Raw genomic sequence first — 18,346 nt, 5'->3', positions numbered from 1 at the left:
TTTATGAGTCATATACCGTATCATCAAACATGTTACTTAGTCATCAACAGCTATTGTTTCAATTCAACCCAGAATTCAACTCAAACTAGACCATACAATAGGCCTAGGGTTTCAAGCTCTGGTTAATTTCAAATGTGACAATATTGTAACAAATTCAGGGGGTAGCCCCAACCAGGACTCAAACCTTGTTCCATCAACTGTCAAGCCAACACCTTAACCATTACACCAAGAGGTCTGAGCCTCTTGACGATGTCGCTAGGTTTTGGGTTAAGGTCGCAATATGAACACCCTTCCTTCAGGAGAGCATGTCCCCACGCTTCTCTAAATCAAGTCCCTCACTTGTACACACCCCTCCGATGGCCTCACGGGCGCCATCTCACTTTTGATGACAATGAATGGAATTCAGGGTGTAGCCCAACCGGGACTCATCCCAGGGTCCAGTGACTGTCAAGCCAACACCTTAATCATTACGCTAAAATACCCGAACCTCTTGATGAGGTGGTTAGGTGTTGGATTAATGTCGCTACAGTATTCAGTCATTTCTCTATACCAAGTCCCTCTCTTGTACTCGCCACTCCAATGGCATCATCTCTCTTTTGACACCAATGTAGTGAATTCCGGGTGTTGGTTGAAATGGAGTTGTGAATTTCACTTTTGAAATTCAATATATAGCCTATTAACTCGTGGACAAGTTAACATATATTGGATTCACCTTTCCGACACCAACTCAACCAAAAATCTAAGTTAAAGAATGGGATTAAACATGTTCAGGATAGCATGCAAACGTCGCAGGTCTATGGAGATCTTCACAATTGCTATAATAATCTATGTAGAATCTCGAACGGTACTGATCACTTGCACCATGTACTTTTAATGTAATCTCAACTGCAATCCAGGTCATTTAGTTCTGCTATTAGATGAAGCACAGTGATAATAAATTAATCTGTTGTATTTGAACTTTTCTGTACTTTTAAAATGGTTGAAAGCGCAGTGATAGACATTTGGGTGACAACTGAACCAAAAAAATCTGACATTGTTTTTCCATTGGAATTTGGTTGTGCTACAGGGAGGAGGTGAGGGCTCTTGGAGTGTGGTGTCAGGAAAATAACCTCTCACTCAACATCAACAAAACAAAGGAGATGATCGTGGACTTCACGAAACAGCAGAGGGAGCACCCCTCATCCACATCAACGGGACAGCAGTGGAGAACAAGGAACGTTTTAAGTTATTCGGCGTACATATCACTGACAAACTGAAATGGTCCACCCACACAGACAGTGTGGTGAAGAAGGTGCAACAGTGTGTCTTCAACCTCAGGAAGCTGAAGAAATTTGACTTGTCACCTAAAACCCACAAACCTTTACAGATGCACAATTGAGAGCATCCTGTCGGGCTGTATCACCAACTTATATGGCAACTGCACCGCCCACAACCGCAGGGCTCTCCAGAGGGTGGTGCGGTCTGCGCAACGCATCACCAGGGGCAAACTACCTGCCCTCCAGGACACCTACAGAACCCAATGTCACAGGAAAGCCAAAAAGATCATCAAGGACATCAACCACCCGAGCCACAGCCTGTTCACCCCCTACCATCCAGAAGGCGAGGTCAGTACAGGTGCATCAAAGCTGGGACCGAGAGACTGAAAAACAGCTTCTATCTCAAGGCCATCAGACTGTTAAAAAGCCATCACTAGCACAGAGAGGCTGTACATCCTTGAAATCATTGGCCACTTTAATAAATGGAACACTTAAATAATGCCACTTTAATAATGTTTGCATATCTTGCATTACTCATCTCATATGTATACACTGTTTTCTATACTATCTATTGCATCTTAGTGTCACTTCCTGGCCAGTATAAGGATTAATTGTTATTGTAGTTTGGTCAGGACGTGGCAGAGGGCATTTGGTTTATGTGGTTCGGGGTGGTGTTTTTTTTAAAAAGGGCATTTGATTTATGTATTCCGGGGTTTTTGGGCACTGTTCCTTGTTTATGTAATTCTATGTTTAGTCTAGGTAATCTGTTTCTATGTTGAGTTAATTGGGGTGGACTTCCAATTGAAGGCAGCTGTGTGGTGTTGCCTTTGATTGGAAGTCCTATATTATTTGGGTGTGTTTGTCTGTGTATTTGTGGGAGATTGTTTCTTGTCTAGCATGTATGAGCCTGAGAAGACTGTCGGTATATCTTGAGTTCGTTTTGTTGTTTTTGTGTTCATTTTGATTTAATAAATGTTCAAAATGAACAAACACAGTCCTGCTGCATTTTGGTCCTCCTTCACCGACGATAACCGTGACACTTAGCCTATGCCACTCTGACATTGCTCATCCATATATTTATATTAATACTTTCTTATTCCATTCCTTTACATAGATTTGTGTGTATTAGGTATTTCTTGTGGAATTGATAGATATTACTTGTTAGATATTGCTGCACTGTCGGAACTAGAAGTACAAGCATTTCACTACACTCGCAATAACATCTGCTAACCATGTGTATGTGACCAATAAAATTTGATTTGAAAAATGGTTGAAAGCATAGTGATAACACATTGGATATTCAACTAACTTTTGCCTGTCTTTTTGAGTGGGTGAATATAGGTTGTAATCACATTGATCAGCATCTCAACCAAATAACTCCCAATTATCCCTGTTGTAATTGCATGGTGTATCTCAGTGGCCTGTGGCTACCACACAACCCTTGAATCTGCAAACATGCACAACACATGTGTCTACTTTCTTGGTCATTAGTTTTTTACCAAGACTGCAAGAGTGTCATTTCTGCTTTTTGTTTCAAAACATTGTTGTGCCCTACTGATCATGGCCCTTCATCTGACTGCTTGTCCAGTCATTAGTTTATATATCTGAGGCCTTGTTAATACAACATTTATTTTCTCAATATTGTGGTAGTGATTGTTTTCTAATATATCCTTCAGTCCATGCAACCATTTTTCAAAACCATGTGATCTTTTGAAGAGTGTCACTTCTTGTTTCCATCAGGAAATTGTGGCTTGACAAACTGATATTTAATGCAAAACTGGTTGATGAGAAGTGTCACTTCAGTCAAATTGAGTTATTTTGTCACGTTTTTAATATTAATCAGTTGTTGAAATTACTAGTATTCTGACCGATGGCATATGACATCACCATCTTCTTGATCTGGGTGAGTTCTGGTTAAATTTGATTAATGAATAGGTCTATATTTTATGTTTACTACAAAGGAAAATCAAGAAATTAAATATTTTCTGAATGTGGGGCACACAAGTGCTTGACCCAATACCTTGTGCTTGTATACTCTACAACATTTATAAATATAAAGATTTATGCATATGATATCATATACTGTACCGCTTTGGCGTGACAGGTGAAGTACACTCCCTTCAATTTGTTTTTGGACATTGAAGCTAAAATTTAAATTAGGCTCTATACTACAGCATTTTGGACTTGAGATCAAATGTGTTAGATGAGGCGACAGTACAGAATGTCACCTATTATTTGAGTTTTTCTTTTAAACATATCTGTTTTACAGTTTAGAAATGAAAGCACTTTATTTATCTAGTTCCCTCCCATGTTAGTAAGTCATAAATATTTGGACAAATTCTCTTATAGTGTATAAAAGCAGTCAAAGGTTTAGGATTTGGTCCCATATTCCTTGCACACAATGACTACATCAAGTTTGAGACTCTAATCTTGTTGGATGCATTTGAAGTTTTTGTTTTTATGTTATGTTTTGCACAATAGGAACTAAACGGTGAATGGTGACTTGAATAATTTCCTTCTGAGATGTTTCTGAACATTTCAAGATAAATCCTGATAATCATGGCATTAAGAAAAATCATGAATAAATCATGAATAATGATGAGTAAGATGCCTTTCAGAGGCAACAACAAACATTCTAACATCTTATCATTACCAATAACAGGGGAGGTTAGCATTTTAATGGTGAAAATGCTTACCCCAAATTTGAAACTCACACGCAGCCTATGTATGCCGGTTAGGCTCTACACTGGTTATAAAGCTGATTAATGTGCTAAACTACCCCCTTCCTTCAAGAGAGCGTGTCCCCACGCTTCTCTAAATCAAGTTCCTCACATGTACACACCCCGATGGCCTCCAGTGACTGTCAGTTCAACAGTTTTTTAGGGGGTATGATCCTTGTGCCTCTGTAACCTTCTTTTAATTCACGGTTCATTCATAATTATCCATAATCATAGTAGGATCCACATGAATGTAGACGTGTTCATAAACATTTTCTATTCTTACTTAGAATAAAATTTACTCCAAAATGGCACAAAAAATTATTCGCCATTCTTTTAGTTCCTATTGGTCAAGGTCACACCAATCAGTATTATATCAGCCTATCAACAATAGAATTCCCGGGACATTCAGTGTAGGACCCCGGCACGGGCAGGCCAGATGTCAGAAACGTGCTTTCCCTACCATGACAAGCACTCCTACTACTCCTCCTCCTGTGGTCACACACCTTTGCTGTCTGATATTTTACTGTGCGTAAATCAACATTTATGTTGGGATTGTTAGCTAGCTCGCTAGCGTTAGAATTTCCGTTACGAATGCATTAGTATTTAGCATTCCTGTTAGCGATAAACCGCAGTTCTCACGAGTGCTGCAAGGCTATTTTCTGTGTTCACCGCTCATGGTTAATGTGTTCATGTTGTGTAGACGTACTTACAATACTGCATTGTTTACATGAGTATATTTACCATTTCTACAAGATCCATAGCCTGTGTAGGTTGTCATGTGAACACACATTTCCTGCTACAGTGGTACAGCCCTTGCTGTTATATACATTCCTGTGCTTTCCTTGTTAGTCAAGTCATGCATACAGTATCAGAGCTATAATCTTTTACCTCTTTGTTTTCAGAATCACAATCAGTTTTAGACACCATTACTGTGTGTGTGTGTGTGTGTGCGTGTGTTGATCATTTTTGAAACCTCCTGGAACTGAAATACTGCTTCCTCGTGTTCTGGACGGACACACTGTGGTGGTTGCTACCGGCCTAAAACCAGCACCTACGTTTCCCCACCTATTTTTCCTGGTCCTTTCTAGCTGGATCCAGTAACTGCTACAGCCCAAGGATGCCAGTTAACAGAGAAGATCTTCCACAAGATGTGGTCTATCTGCGCCGACCAGCTCACCTGCAACAATATCTTGATAATTATGGCATGGCTACAAGTCAAGGAACAGACTACCACACACATACACTTACCACTCCTACCAGGGAGAGCAGCTAGAAGGTTCTCTTGAGCACTCGAGACATGACATACTGCATTCAAAATGACCTACTTCCCCTTCAACGACTCATCACCGGTCCAAGTCACCACCCAGGCTGACCAGCAGAATAGAGGACAGAGCCTCTCCCTTTTCATCGGTTGCTAATTCACCGGGTTCCCACCTCAAGCTAACCTCGACCAGAGATCGCCAAGATCAGGGCTGAACCTCGACCAGAGATTCTGAGGATCAGCATCGAACCTCAACCAGATATCACCGGGATCAGCGTTGACCTGAGCGTGGACTGCCAGTGACAACCGGAGAGGAGGCACTGTGTTTACACAGCCAGCGTGACGAGATTGATGAGCTCATAGAAGCGGTCAGGAAGATGGAGGGTTCCTACAGTCCACCATCGCCAGTACTTACCTGATGGACACTGCCAGTTATTACCTGACTGTTTCAGCCAGTCCTTCAACAGTTATCCCCTCTTACAACTGAAAGGTGTCTTAGAGAGGGAGAACAGGGACCTGGGCCACCAAGCTGCCCAAAAACATGACATCTCAGAGATTGTCATGCAATAGATACTGAAACAGAAGCGCCAGATTGAGTTTCTGCTGCACCAGCGCTGCCAACTCCACGAAGCCAGAAGTTGCTTGAGAAGCTACGGCCTTCCACATCAGCTTCACCATCAGTCTTGGTTTTGTATCCAACCCTTGCTATGGACTCCCTCACAGCGTTGCTACAGCATTCTCCATGGCCTGAGGAACTACCAGAGCTCACCACCACTGTGCTCCAGCCAACCCCAGAAATGACGATCAAGCCTGCTCTGACCATGGAGCTCAAGTTAGTAGTGGGGCCTACTACACCTGCTCCTGCCATGGAGCCTCAGCTTGCCACTCCCACCGCTGTGCTTCATCCAGCTCCTGCTATGGAGTCTCAACTGGATCAACTCTCGGGAAGCACCCCACCATGCTCCAACATGCTACTGCCGCGGACTCTCAACTGGTTCCCACAGTGGTACCCTCACTCTCTCCATTGACAGAGATTCTGCCGACCCCCTGTTCTGGACCCAAGATCAATCCACACCTCCCTGCCTGATCGGGAGCAGGAAGACCTACAGCTTTATCCATGGACAGAGGAGCTACCTTAGCTGACCCTGAGAGAGCACCCTACCACTGTGCTCTAAACTGATGTCTCCGAATGTCAGCTGGTCCAATATGTGGGAGTCCAGCTTGCAGCCGTTGTATGTGACAAGTCCAGCCCTGCCACTCAGACCTCTCCGGTCCATGTCTGGTGGGAACCACCTAGTCCATCCTTTTATGTCCAGCCTGCTGCTGTCCAAAGACGCCCTGGGTTTCCCCTCCAGTCTTTACAGTTCATGTCTGCTATCCAGGTCCTGTCAGATTCGGCCTGGTGGGACCTGCCTTTAGCAGTCTTGGGGTTTATGCTAGCCCCTCTGAACTGTGTCCCGCTAGTTCCAGCCATGGGAGACCCGCCTCACGTCCCTGTAGAGGACCCACCTCACCGAGGTGTCCAGTATCCTGTCATAGGTGACACCTCACCTTCTGTCCTACTAGGTCCTCAGTCTATAGCCCCTATAGTGCCAGTAGGTCCAGAGCATCTTAGCCCTCAGTTCCCTGATCACCTAGTGTCTTCAGTCACCTGCTATGCTAGGTCTCCAGTTATCACAGTAGGCCCAGAGCTTTCCGTCCTAATAACCCTAATATCCCCTAGCTCAGTCTGAAGCCCAATCAGGCTCCAAGTCACTAGCTCTGTCAGGCCACATGTGGTCACATTACCTGTGTCTGATATTTTATTGTGCGTGCATCTAAAAGTAGCTAGCTCGCGCTCCCGCTCGTGTTAGCGCTAACATTAGCATTTCCAATCAGAATGAATGAGTATTTAGCGTGCCTGTTAGTGATTAGCTGTTTGTTAGCATTTCTCACTTGTGGTGTTAGGTTCATTTCTGTGTATATCGCTCATGCTAACCTTTTACCTCAGTGGGCTAAATCAAGGTCACATAGTGTTTCTTGTTAGTCTTAAACAAATCTACTTCGAAACAAAAGTATACACCTCACACACATGGTTATGGGCTTTAAGAAAGGCACCTGTTCCAATCCAGATATCGAGTTGAAATGTATTGGCAAAAACATTATCCAAAAGAAACCTCAAATGCATCCATCAAGTTTGTATTGTCACAAGCTTGATGTAGAATATGCAACCAAATACTAAACTTGGACTATTTTTTAACACACCATGGGCCGATTTCCCAGACAAGGCTTAAGCCTAGTCCCAGACTAAAATGCCTGTTTGAGCTGTCTTAACTCAAAGCGACTTGCACAGACTTATCTTAAAATAGTCATAGATTTAGCCTGTTCTGGATTAAACAAAGCCGACTGCAAGAGGGAGGATTAAAGCTACTCTAGGACTAAATTGCAGTTTAAGTGAATCCTTCAAAGAGGCAAGTTTAACTTCTGCTTAGTACTGTTTGTGAGGGAGCATGGACTATTTGGAATTTTTTAATTAAGACCAACCTGCACTACAAAGGCCGAGTTCTTGTGGATAGGCGTAATCCATGAAATTACTTTGATGAAATAGCTTTTCGAGACCTCTTTAGTATGTAGAAAGAAAATGCATTGGAGATATCTTTGCTTGAGCCTCGACTTTCCTCTCGGTCTCAAAGAGGAAGGCCTTCACCCAATTCTCTCCAAGTTCTGATCATTTTGAGGTTTTTGGCATCTGGAATCTTTCATTGTGAAACTGTTGATTTGTGTGGTGCCAGTGAAGCAACTGTGTAGAATAGTTCAAAGTCTGCTGGGACATTTGTGAACTGTGGAGTCTTTACATCAAGTTTCCTGATGCTGCTGGCCAAGGCAACTATAAAGTACAATTCTCTGAATATGGGCACTTCCCAGGAGTGATTGGCTGTATAGATGGATGTCATGTTCCCATCAAGTGTCCATCAACTCCTGATGCTGAGGAGTACAGGAACCGTAAGAACTGGTTTTCCATCAATGTTCAGGGTGTATGCACACCTAATTTAGAGTTTTCAAACATTGTTGCTCGTTGGAAAGGTCCAGCTCTTCAATGGGTAATCAGTTGTAGAGAGGATAACATAGTGGACTACTGTAAAGAGAATTTTGTTCTCAATGTTCATAAACTGAACTTCAATTAAAATACTCAGTCTACAACCCTGAATTTGTAAGATTCTGGTTGAATAACACAGAGTCCCAGCTTACAATAGTCAAATATGTTTATTCACAAGAGCGCTCTCCAGTCCATTGTACAGAGACATGATTTTTATAGTTCACTCCTTCCTTACACACACACACACACACACACACACATATTAAGGCCCCTGATCTCTTAACTCTGTAGCTCATTACCCAGCAGACAGTTTCATTCCCCTGAGATTAGGGAAACCTTGAGGGGTACTCCCTCTCATATCTTAAACCCTCAGAGTTCAAGCTAGGGCAGGTCAACCACAGTTTAACAGTTCTTGGTGGTTAAACACAGACACACATTCTTCTCGTTCCCAGTCCAACCTTGTTAGATTTATGCTTAACCTTTTAGTTACTCATTCTACATGCTATATAGACCATATCCCTATTAGTTAAGTTTCAGGGTAGAATTATTTAATCATTACATTCAAACATAAATCCCTTAACTACTACTTGGTGACAGTGGATATGGTCAGAGTAACTTTTTATTCACGCCATACGTAAATCCCACAACCGCTGAGCAGCAAAGATACAACCAAGCTCATATCTGCACGAGAGGGATGGTCGAACGTATGTTTGGAGTATGTAAAAATCTATTCCAGTGTTTACGCAATACACTTCGTTTCAAGCCAAAAAGATGCTGCAAGGTGATCATTGCTACAGCTGTGCTGCACAACTACCTGAAGCAGCATTGCTGTCCTGATCCTCCAATGGAAGATCAGGATCAAGCAGATGTGCCCATGGCTGAGGCAGGCAATGACCAACGAGGACTTGCACAGAGTTGCTTTCACATTGCAGCACTTCAAATAGATGGAATGCATTTAAATATGGAATGTATTCATTATGGCTTATTTTTGCTTTGATAATGTTTGTTCTGTACAAAATTAAAATAGTGTGCAGATAAATTTAAATGAGTGACTAAACCAAGGCTGGTTTAAAATGTAGTTTGTGGTGATCAATAAACTCACTCATGAATATCCAAACGACAAAACATTCATTTTTTACATGTCATATTGTTCACCATGCTGGTAATCACAACTGTCTCGTTACTGTCTCTCTCTTCAAACTTCATATCCAATTCAACCTGTAGAATTGCTATCTTCATTTCATGTTCTTCCTTCAGATATTTCATTTCATTCTCATGAAATTCTCTGGCTAATCCCAGGTGTTCTCATTTAGGCTTAATTACCTTACTCCAGGACTCCATTGTCTCCTACTAACTAAGCTACGTTCATGAAAGCTACTTAATGTCACACCCTGATCAGTTTCACCTGTCCTTGTTATTGTCTCCACCCCCTCCAGGTGTCGCTTGTTATCCCTGGTGTATATATCCCTGTGTTATCTTTCTCTCTGTGCCAGTTTGTCTTGTATGTTCCAAGTCAACCAGTGGCTTTGCGCCTGCCTGGTTCTATTCTCTTTTACAAGTCCTACTGGTTTTGACCCTTGCCTTTTTTCTGGACTCTGTACCTGCCTGCCCTGACCTTGAGCCTGCCTGCCACACTATACCTCCTGGACTCTGAACTGGTTTTGACCTTTAGCCTGTCCACGACCATGCTCTTGCCTACCCCCTTTTGGATACAATAAATATCAGACTCAAACCATCTGCCTCCCGTGTCTGCATCTGTGTCTCGCCTCATACCTTTATACATTAATGTCCTCGTTTAACTAGTACACATTAAGGCCTATTCCTGGCTTAGATTATGAAACCCGGCCCTAAATGTGAATATGTCCAAATACTTTTTAAAATAGGGGGACTAAATGCATAAAGTGCTTTCATCTTTGAAAACATGCTCAAAAAGCTGGCATTCTGTATTGTCACCTAATATTAAACATTCTGTAAAAGGCTGGAATGTAGAGCCAAATTAAACCATTTAACTTCACTGTCCAATAACATATGGAGGGAAGTGTAGATCATGTTTTTCAATATTGTTTTCCTTTGAACCTCAGGGTTGGGTCCTGGGGAGAATGTCTGAGACTTTACAGTCAGGTAATGGCTTTGACTTTCCACTGACTGGAGGGGAAGAAACTGAGGGTGACTTATTTTACTGTTTAGAATATTATATTGCATTATACAGAGTAGTAGCAACATACTGTAGTGGCATTGTTTGCTTTAAAACTGTTCATATTCATTTGATCTCCTCACAGAGGGCTTCGGCCATGAGGATGCTGGCATTGTCTTTCAGGTGAGAATGTGGATCTTACAACTTGTGTCAGTGTCAGTTTCATTCCTCTAACTCTAATCATAGGGCTGGTCTAATTTTTCTCATTTGTACAAATATTTTTGTCACAGCCTAAATATCCTGCAAGTCTTCCAGTTCTGGAGTTTCCAAAGCCTTTGGTAGGTCTGGTGAGAAGGAAAAGGGATTGGGTCGTTCCTCCCATCAACTTCCCAGAGAACGACAGAGGCCCTTACCCCAAGATTATGGTGCAGGTCAGTGATTGTAGATTTATGTTGGCAGGAAATATGGTTGGTTCAGGATTTTGCTCTGGTTTTAACATTGTTAATATGTACATATTCAGATTAGGTCCAACAATGATAAAGAGATGAAGATCCAGTACAGCATCACTGGTTCTGGAGCAGATCAACCCCCTGTGGGACTGTTCATTGTGGACAGAAACTCTGGGTATCTCTATGTGACCCAGCCTTTGGACAGAGAGAGACAAGACAAACATCTGGTAATGTGAGTTTGTTTTGCCTTTTAAATTCTAGAGAATTGAATGCATGTTATTTTAACATTTTTCTATCTTTTCCCCTTTAGCTTTTGGCTCATGCTGTTGCAGTTGGTGCGGGTATAGCAGAAGACCCCATGGAGATCATTGTTAGAGTAATTGATATGAATGACAACAAGCCGGTTTTCACTCTAGTTCCTTTTAAAGGGCTTGTCCCTGAAGCATCCATACCAGGTGTGTCTCAGTCAACATTGAGTCAAATACACTCAGCTGAGTTTTAGAATAAAAGTACAATATCAATATTCAATATATTTTTTATTGTCATCCATGAAAAGAATTTATGTTGAAATATTTTCTTCTCAGGCTTTGAGTTCATGCAGGTCACAGCCACCGATGCAGATGAGCCTGGCTCAGCCAATTCTGATGTCAGATACACTATTATAAATCAGGAACCTGAACTGCCGAGTCCCAACATGTTTGTCATGAACCCTGTCACAGGAGCGATTCAGGTCAATGCTGCTGGACTGGACAGAGAGGTTAGTGGCTATACTACTAGCATACAATTTTAACTTACAGTAACCGCTACATTTCACAATGTGCTCCATCTGGTGTCATTTTCCAGAATATTCCAAAATATACATTGGAAATCCAAGCTGTTGATTTGGAGGGCAATGGTCTGACATCTTTCGGAAAATCCATTATTACTGTAGCGGACAGCAATGACATAGCTCCTGAATTTGAGAAGTCTTCGGTAAGTGTACAATCAGCAAACCGTACCGCTCATTAAACAGTAAAGGTGACTTGAAGAGGGAAATATTTTGATTGAAGGAGCTGATGTGAGGAAAATATGATGAACTTGATGAATGGCATACAGCACATGTTCTCTTCATGTATTTTCTTTTCAGAACACGGTGTCTGTCCCAGAGAATAAAGTGAATGCCCTGGTGGTCAAAATGCCAGTGAGTGATGGAGATGAGCCACACTCTTCCAACTGGGCCACCAAGTACAGGATTGTAGATGGAGACCCAGGTGGAATGTTCACTGTAAGCACTGGACCTAGCAGACTGGAAGGAATCATTACCACAGCCAAGGTACCTGCTTGGTTTCTTTGTTTCTTTTTTCAGATGAGTATGTGAATGGAACCCAGTTACAGAAAATACGTATTTGACAGAGGTCTGAATTTCACTGTAGATCAATACAAATATTTTACACAATTGTTGATGTTTTTGTCATTGTGTCATGAACCTGGCTGTGTCTCGTTCCTGTTTAGCCCCTTGACTTTGAGAAGAACAATCACTACACCCTGTTGGTGACTGTGGAGAATGAGGTCCCATTTGCCACCACCCTGCCCACCTCCACTGCCACAGTCCAGGTGAATGTGGAGGATAGGAATGATGTCCCTGTCTTTGACCCAGTGGAAAAGTTTTTTTCCGTATCTGAACACCTGCCAGTGGACAGTGATTTGGTTCTGTATACAGCCATTGATCCAGACATCATGGCACATAAACTCATGTGAGTTCATGAAACTTTCTGTTATCTGCAATTTATTGAATTAAGTTGAGGTCCTGGTATAAATATGGAGACAGATACATTATTCTGACAAGTCAATTCAATGATATACAAGGCCTTTATGATAAAGTACATTGATGCATATGCATTAAGATTGCAAGAAGCCTTGTGAATGGCGACGTTTTAACTCAATATACTGTATGTTCTAGGTATCGCATGGACAGAGATCCTGCTAAATGGCTGGACATCAACAACGAGACCGGAATGATCAAAACCAAACACCCCCTGGACAGAGAATCTCCCTTTGTCAAAGATGGCAAATACAGAGTTGTCATTCTCGCCATCAAAGGTGGAATTCTGATTTTGTTGTAATCTTGTTCACCAGCAGGCTTCAACCTGGTAACAAGGTTCATTTAGTTGACTTCTTCATTACTCCTTTTGATAAAAGTATCTTGTTTTGGGTTATCAGATGAAATCCCTGCCACTGGAACTGGAACCATTCTGATAGAGCTGGAAGATGTAAACGACAATGCTCCGACTATTGATGACACCCCGTTGAAGCTCTGTAACCAAGACCCCCGTCTAGTGCATTTAGCTGTGACAGACAGAGACGGTCCAGGCTTTGCTGAACCCTTCAGTGTAGAACTTCTGGAAGGGTCCAATATGTATTGCACTGCCCAAATGGACAAAACAGGTGTGTATTGCTTTTCACATTCACTCTACATTAGTCTGTTCATTTGTATTCAAAATAATTTCAACAGACCAAGTATGTTCTTTTGACAACATTGTTCACATTCAAAGTTGAAATGTGTCCCATTTTTCTCCTGTCCCAGGAACTGTGGTTGAATTAACATTCAAGGCCATGAGGGAGCAGAGAAACTTCTACATTAATCTGAGGGTCACTGATGCTGGCGGGCTGAACCAAGACCATGTCATTCACGTCACCATGAACGAGGACAGCTGCATGACCTGGAGGGATTTCTGTGTTAGACCCTGACATATATGACATTTTCTTAGCATTTTTATAGCTTGCAGAGCTGAATTGCTTGTTTTGGGAAGGGTGTCACTTTATTTGACAGCAGAGGTATGTCATAAAGGCAGAAATGAGTAGAAAAATTCACAGCTAATTTGCCCGTATTTTTTCCATCAAAGTACTGAAAATTTTTCGGAATTACTTATGTCAAGACATGTTTTTTAGTTCACATTTTCTATTTGTGTTTGCTAGCTGTGTGTGCATTTTTACATTTCAATGCAAATATGGGTTTGTATACATTTCCTAGGGAACTGTTGAGATATTTTACCATTGTTGAGAAGGTTGCTTGTTTTTTATTTCCATGGAGAACATGATCATTTGCATGCTTGCAGAGAGCTTTATGCATGTTTCTAATTTAAATTGAATAAAGCCTTTTTGGTTCATTCTCACCGTGTCTCTCTGTCCTTGTACATTGAAACCTGTGTCTCTTTCCTATTGGTTAACTGCCCTCATACAACACACAATCTTGATTTGCTTCTTGCCTTTTAATATAGCCTAGTTTTTCAGAACCATGGAGTGATATTTTTGTCTTATTGGGTATACTGTGTAGGACATCAGTTCCCATCTGTTGGCTGTTCCATAAAACAGGATCATTAAGTTAGCCAGCTAAACTTTCAGATATATTTATTGATTTTCAGTTTCATTTAGAAACTGAAACTTCAATATGGGTAGATCGAGCTAATTTTCAGTGAGCCCCCTTTTCTACAAATTAATCTACAAACATTCAGAACATAGCCATGTGTTTATTACTGGTATTCCCCTCATTCAGATTTCAGCAGCATTTTGCAAGGAGCTCCATTGCTCTGCAGTTAGTAATATGAACACCAATATCAGGTTCAAGACTAATTTATAAGTAAAAAAATTAATTTAACTGCTGCTTGCCCCTTCAAAAGGCAAAGCAAAAAATAATTTCCATGCTCATAAAAGGCAAGTGCACCAGCCTCTCACAGCACACATTTTCCTCTTTGTAGGTTTGAAATAAATACAAAGTTGTATTTTGACATGTACAGTGCATTTGGAAACTTCAGACCCCTTAACCTTTTCCACAATTTGTTACAGCCTCATCTTCCCCCTCATTAATCTTCACACAATACCCCATAATGCCAAAGCAAAAACAGGTCGTGTTTTTTTTTATTTGCAAAAAGTATATTATTCAGTATTCAGACCCTTTACTCAGTACTTTGAAGCACTTTTAGCAGCGATTACAGCCTCAAGTCTTCTTGGGTATGACGCTACAAGCTTGGCACATCTGTATTTGGGGGAGTTTCTCCCATTATTCTCTGCAGATCCTCTCAAGCTCTGTCAGGTTGGATGGGGAGCTTCGCTACACAGCTATTTTCAGGTCTCTCCAGAGATGTTAGATCGGGTTCAAGTCTGGGCTCTGGCTAGGCCACTCAAGGACATTCAGACTTGTCCCAAAGCCGAGTGGCTGTGAGCTTAGGGTTGTTGTCCTGTTGGAAGGTGAACCTTCGCCCCAGTCTGAGGTCCTGAGTGCTCTGGAGCAGGTTTTCATCAAAGATCTCTCTCTACTTTGCTCCGTTCATCTTTCCCACAATCCGGACTAGCCTCCCAGTCTCTGCAGCTGAAAAACAATCACCACAGCATGATGCTGCCACCACCATGCATCAGCATAGAGATGGTGCCAAGATTCCTCCAGACGTGCAGCTTGGTATTCAGGCCAAAGAGTTCAATATTGGTTTCATCAGACCAGAGAATCTTGTTTCTCATAGTCAGAGTTCAAGCGGAGGAGTGGCTTCTGTCTGGCCACTCTACCATAAAGGCCTCATGGTTGGAGTACTGCAGAAATGGTTGTCCTTCTGGAAGTTTCTCCCATCTTCACAGAGGAACTCTGGAGCTCGGTCAGAGTGACCATTGGGTTCTTGGTCACCTTCCTGACCAAGGCCCTTCTCCCCCGATTGTTCAGTTTGGCCAGGCGGCCAGCTCTAGGAAGAGTCTTGGTGGTTCCAAACTTCCATTGAAGAATGATGGAGGCCACTCTGTTCTTGGGGACCTTCAATGTTCCAGAAATATTTTGGTACACTTCCCGGGATCAGTGCCTCAACACAGTCCTGTCTTGGAGTTCTACGGACAATTCCTTCGACCTCATGGCTTGGTTTTTGCTCTGACATGCACTGTCAACTGTGGGACCTTATTTAGACAGGTGTGTGCCTTTCCCAATCATGTCCAATCAATTAAATTCACCACAGGTGGACTCCAATCAAGTTGTAAAAACATCAAGGATGATCCAATGGAAACAGGATGCACCTGAGCTCAATTTCAAGTCTCATAGCAAAGGGTCTGATATCTATGTAAATAAGGTTTATGTTGTTTATTTGTAATACATTTGCAAAAATGTGTTTTCGCTTTGTCTCTGGGGTATTGTGTGTAGACTGAGGAAAAAAAGTGTTTTTAATCAAATTTAGAATAAGGCTGTAAATTAACAAAATGTAGGAAAATGGAAGGGGTCTGAATACTTTCCCAAATGCACTGTATATCACAGAAACATTTAAAAAATACTTCTATATAGGCTTACACGATGGGCTGTCACACTGATTATCATCCGTTCAATGTCTTCAAATGACAGCTTTAGGTGAATGCTGCTTTAGTCTAGATTAAAAATATGTTGATGTGCCCTTGAGTAAGGCACTGGTGTCTGCTAAATGACTCATTTAAAAAAAAGAGATCAAGAGACCAACAGAGATCAATATTAAAATGTACAGTTGAAGTCGGAAGTTTACATACACCTTAGCCAAATACATTTAAACTCAGTTTTTCACAATTCCTGACATTTAATCCAAGTATAGTCCCTGTCTTAGGTCAGTTAGGATCACCACTTTATTTTAAGAATGTAAAATGTCAGAATAATAGTAGAGAGAATGATTTATTTCAGCTTTTATTTCTTTCATCACATTCCCAGTGGGTCAGAAGTTTACATACACTCAATTAGTATTTGGTAGCACTGCCTTTAAATTGTTTAACTCGGGTCAAACGTTTCAGGCAGCCTTCCACAAGCTTCCCACAATCAGTTGGGTGAATGTTGGCCCATTCCTCCTTACAGAGCTGGTGTAACCGAGTCAGGTTTGTAGGCCTCCTTGCTCGCATACACTGTTTCAGTTCTGCCCACGAATGTTCTATGGGATTGAGGTCAGGGCTTTGTGATGGCCACTCCAATACCTTGACTTTGTTGTTCTTAAACCATTTTGCCACAACTTTGGAAGTATGCTTGGGGTCATTGTCCATTTGGAAGACCCATTTGCGACCAATCTTTAACTTCCTGACTGATGTCTTGAGATGTTGCTTCAATATATCCACATTATTTTCCTACCTCATGATGCCATCTATTTTGTGAAGTGCACCAGTCCCTCCTGCAGCAAAGCACCCCCACAACATGATGCTGCCACCTGCGTGCTTCACGGTTGGGATGGTGTTCTTTAGCTTGCAAGCATCCCCATTTGCTCCAAACATAATGATGGTCATTATGGCCAAACAGTTCTATTTTTGTTTCATCAGACCAGAGGACATTTCTCCAAAAAGTATGATCTTTGTCCCCATGTGCAGTTGCAAACCGTAGTCTGGCTTTTTTATGACGGTTTTGGAGCAGTGGCTTCTTCCTTGCTGAGCGGCCTTCAAGATATGTCGATATAGGACTCGTTTTACTGTGGATAGATACTTTTGTACCCGTTTCCTCCAGCATCTTCACAAGGTCCTTTGCTGTTGTTCTGGGATTGATTTGCACTTTTCGCTCCAAAGAACGTTCCTCTCTAGGAGACAGAACGCTTCTCCTTCCTGAGCGGTATAACGGCTGCATGGTCCCATGGTGTTTACACTTGTGTACTATTGTTTGTACAGATGAACGTGGTACCGTGGTAAGTGGTAAGTGTTTGGAAGTTGCTCCCAAGGATGAATCAGACTTGTGGAGGTCTACAACATTTTTTGCTGAGGTCTTGGCTGATTTCTTTTGATTTTCCCATGATATCAAGCAAAGAGGCACTGAGTTTGAAGGTAGGCCTTGAAATACATCCACAGGTACACATCCAATTGACTCATGTCAATGTGCCTATCAGAAGCTTCTAAAGCCGTGACATAATTTCCCATGCTGTTTAAAGGCACAGTCAACTTAGTGTATGTACACTTTTGACCCACTGGAATTGTAATACAGTGAAATAATTTGTCTAAACAATTGTTGGGAAAATTACTTGTGTTATGCACAAAGTAGATGTCCTAACTGATTTGCCAAAACTATAGTTTATTAACAAGAAAATTGTGGAGTGGTTGAAAAACTAGTTTTAATGACTCCAACCTAAGTGTATGTAAACTTCCGACTTGAACTGTAAATACAGCTTACACATTTGTATGCTATGCGTCGTCAATGTTATAGAGTGTGGAAATTATAACAAAGTCGTGTAACATGCAGCATAACTTGCAAACAATATTTGTAAGAATCACTTAAATTAATATTTGAAACAAATCATAGTTATAAATGTGTATTTAGATCCGTTAAAGAATGCAAACAAGTTAATCAAAATTACATTTGCTGATGTAATCAGTTAACAGTCAGTGCACTCAACAATTGTATGTTTTTGATGAGGTGCTTATATGAATTTTTTTGCAAATGCACGTTGCTCAATCTGCAAATATGTACTACAGCCCACAACTAAGTGGACAAACTGTATGGTCCGGACACATT

General features: G+C 41.6%; 1 protein-coding gene across 2 annotated transcripts; it reads left to right on the top strand.

Moving 5' to 3' along the window:
- The first annotated feature begins 2,996 nt into the window (after positions 1–2,996).
- On the top strand, positions 2,997–14,048 carry LOC106573979 (B-cadherin). Of its 2 annotated transcripts, none has more exons than XM_014149461.2 (13): positions 2,997–3,159; positions 10,395–10,434; positions 10,593–10,630; positions 10,738–10,878; positions 10,968–11,123; positions 11,207–11,351; positions 11,481–11,653; positions 11,740–11,868; positions 12,023–12,208; positions 12,388–12,629; positions 12,836–12,975; positions 13,096–13,320; positions 13,460–14,048. In XM_014149461.2, exons 1-13 carry the CDS (start codon positions 3,127–3,129, stop codon positions 13,621–13,623), a joined length of 1,812 nt encoding a protein of 603 aa, XP_014004936.1. In that variant the 5' UTR covers positions 2,997–3,126; the 3' UTR covers positions 13,624–14,048. The 2 variants fall into 2 exon arrangements, with proteins under 2 accessions (XP_014004936.1, XP_014004935.1); XM_014149460.2 differs by having other exon boundaries at positions 3,008–3,159; positions 10,395–10,479.
- The last annotated feature ends 4,298 nt before the right edge of the window (positions 14,049–18,346 follow it).

Source organism: Salmo salar, chromosome ssa16 (genome assembly GCF_905237065.1).
Source record: "Salmo salar chromosome ssa16, Ssal_v3.1, whole genome shotgun sequence".
Taxonomy (NCBI): domain Eukaryota; kingdom Metazoa; phylum Chordata; class Actinopteri; order Salmoniformes; family Salmonidae; genus Salmo; species Salmo salar.
The sequence above is the reverse complement of the archived record's forward strand: the minus strand, read 5'-3'. Positions and strand labels throughout refer to the sequence as shown.

Coding starts and splice junctions, on each gene's coding strand:
- LOC106573979 (XM_014149460.2), top strand. CDS start 3,127: ATGGCATATGACATCACCATCTTCTTGATCTGG. Junction 11,869..12,022: donor CTGAATTTGAGAAGTCTTCG/GTAAGTGTACAA, acceptor TTTTCTTTTCAG/AACACGGTGTCTGTCCCAGA. Junction 12,976..13,095: donor TGTCATTCTCGCCATCAAAG/GTGGAATTCTGA, acceptor TTGGGTTATCAG/ATGAAATCCCTGCCACTGGA.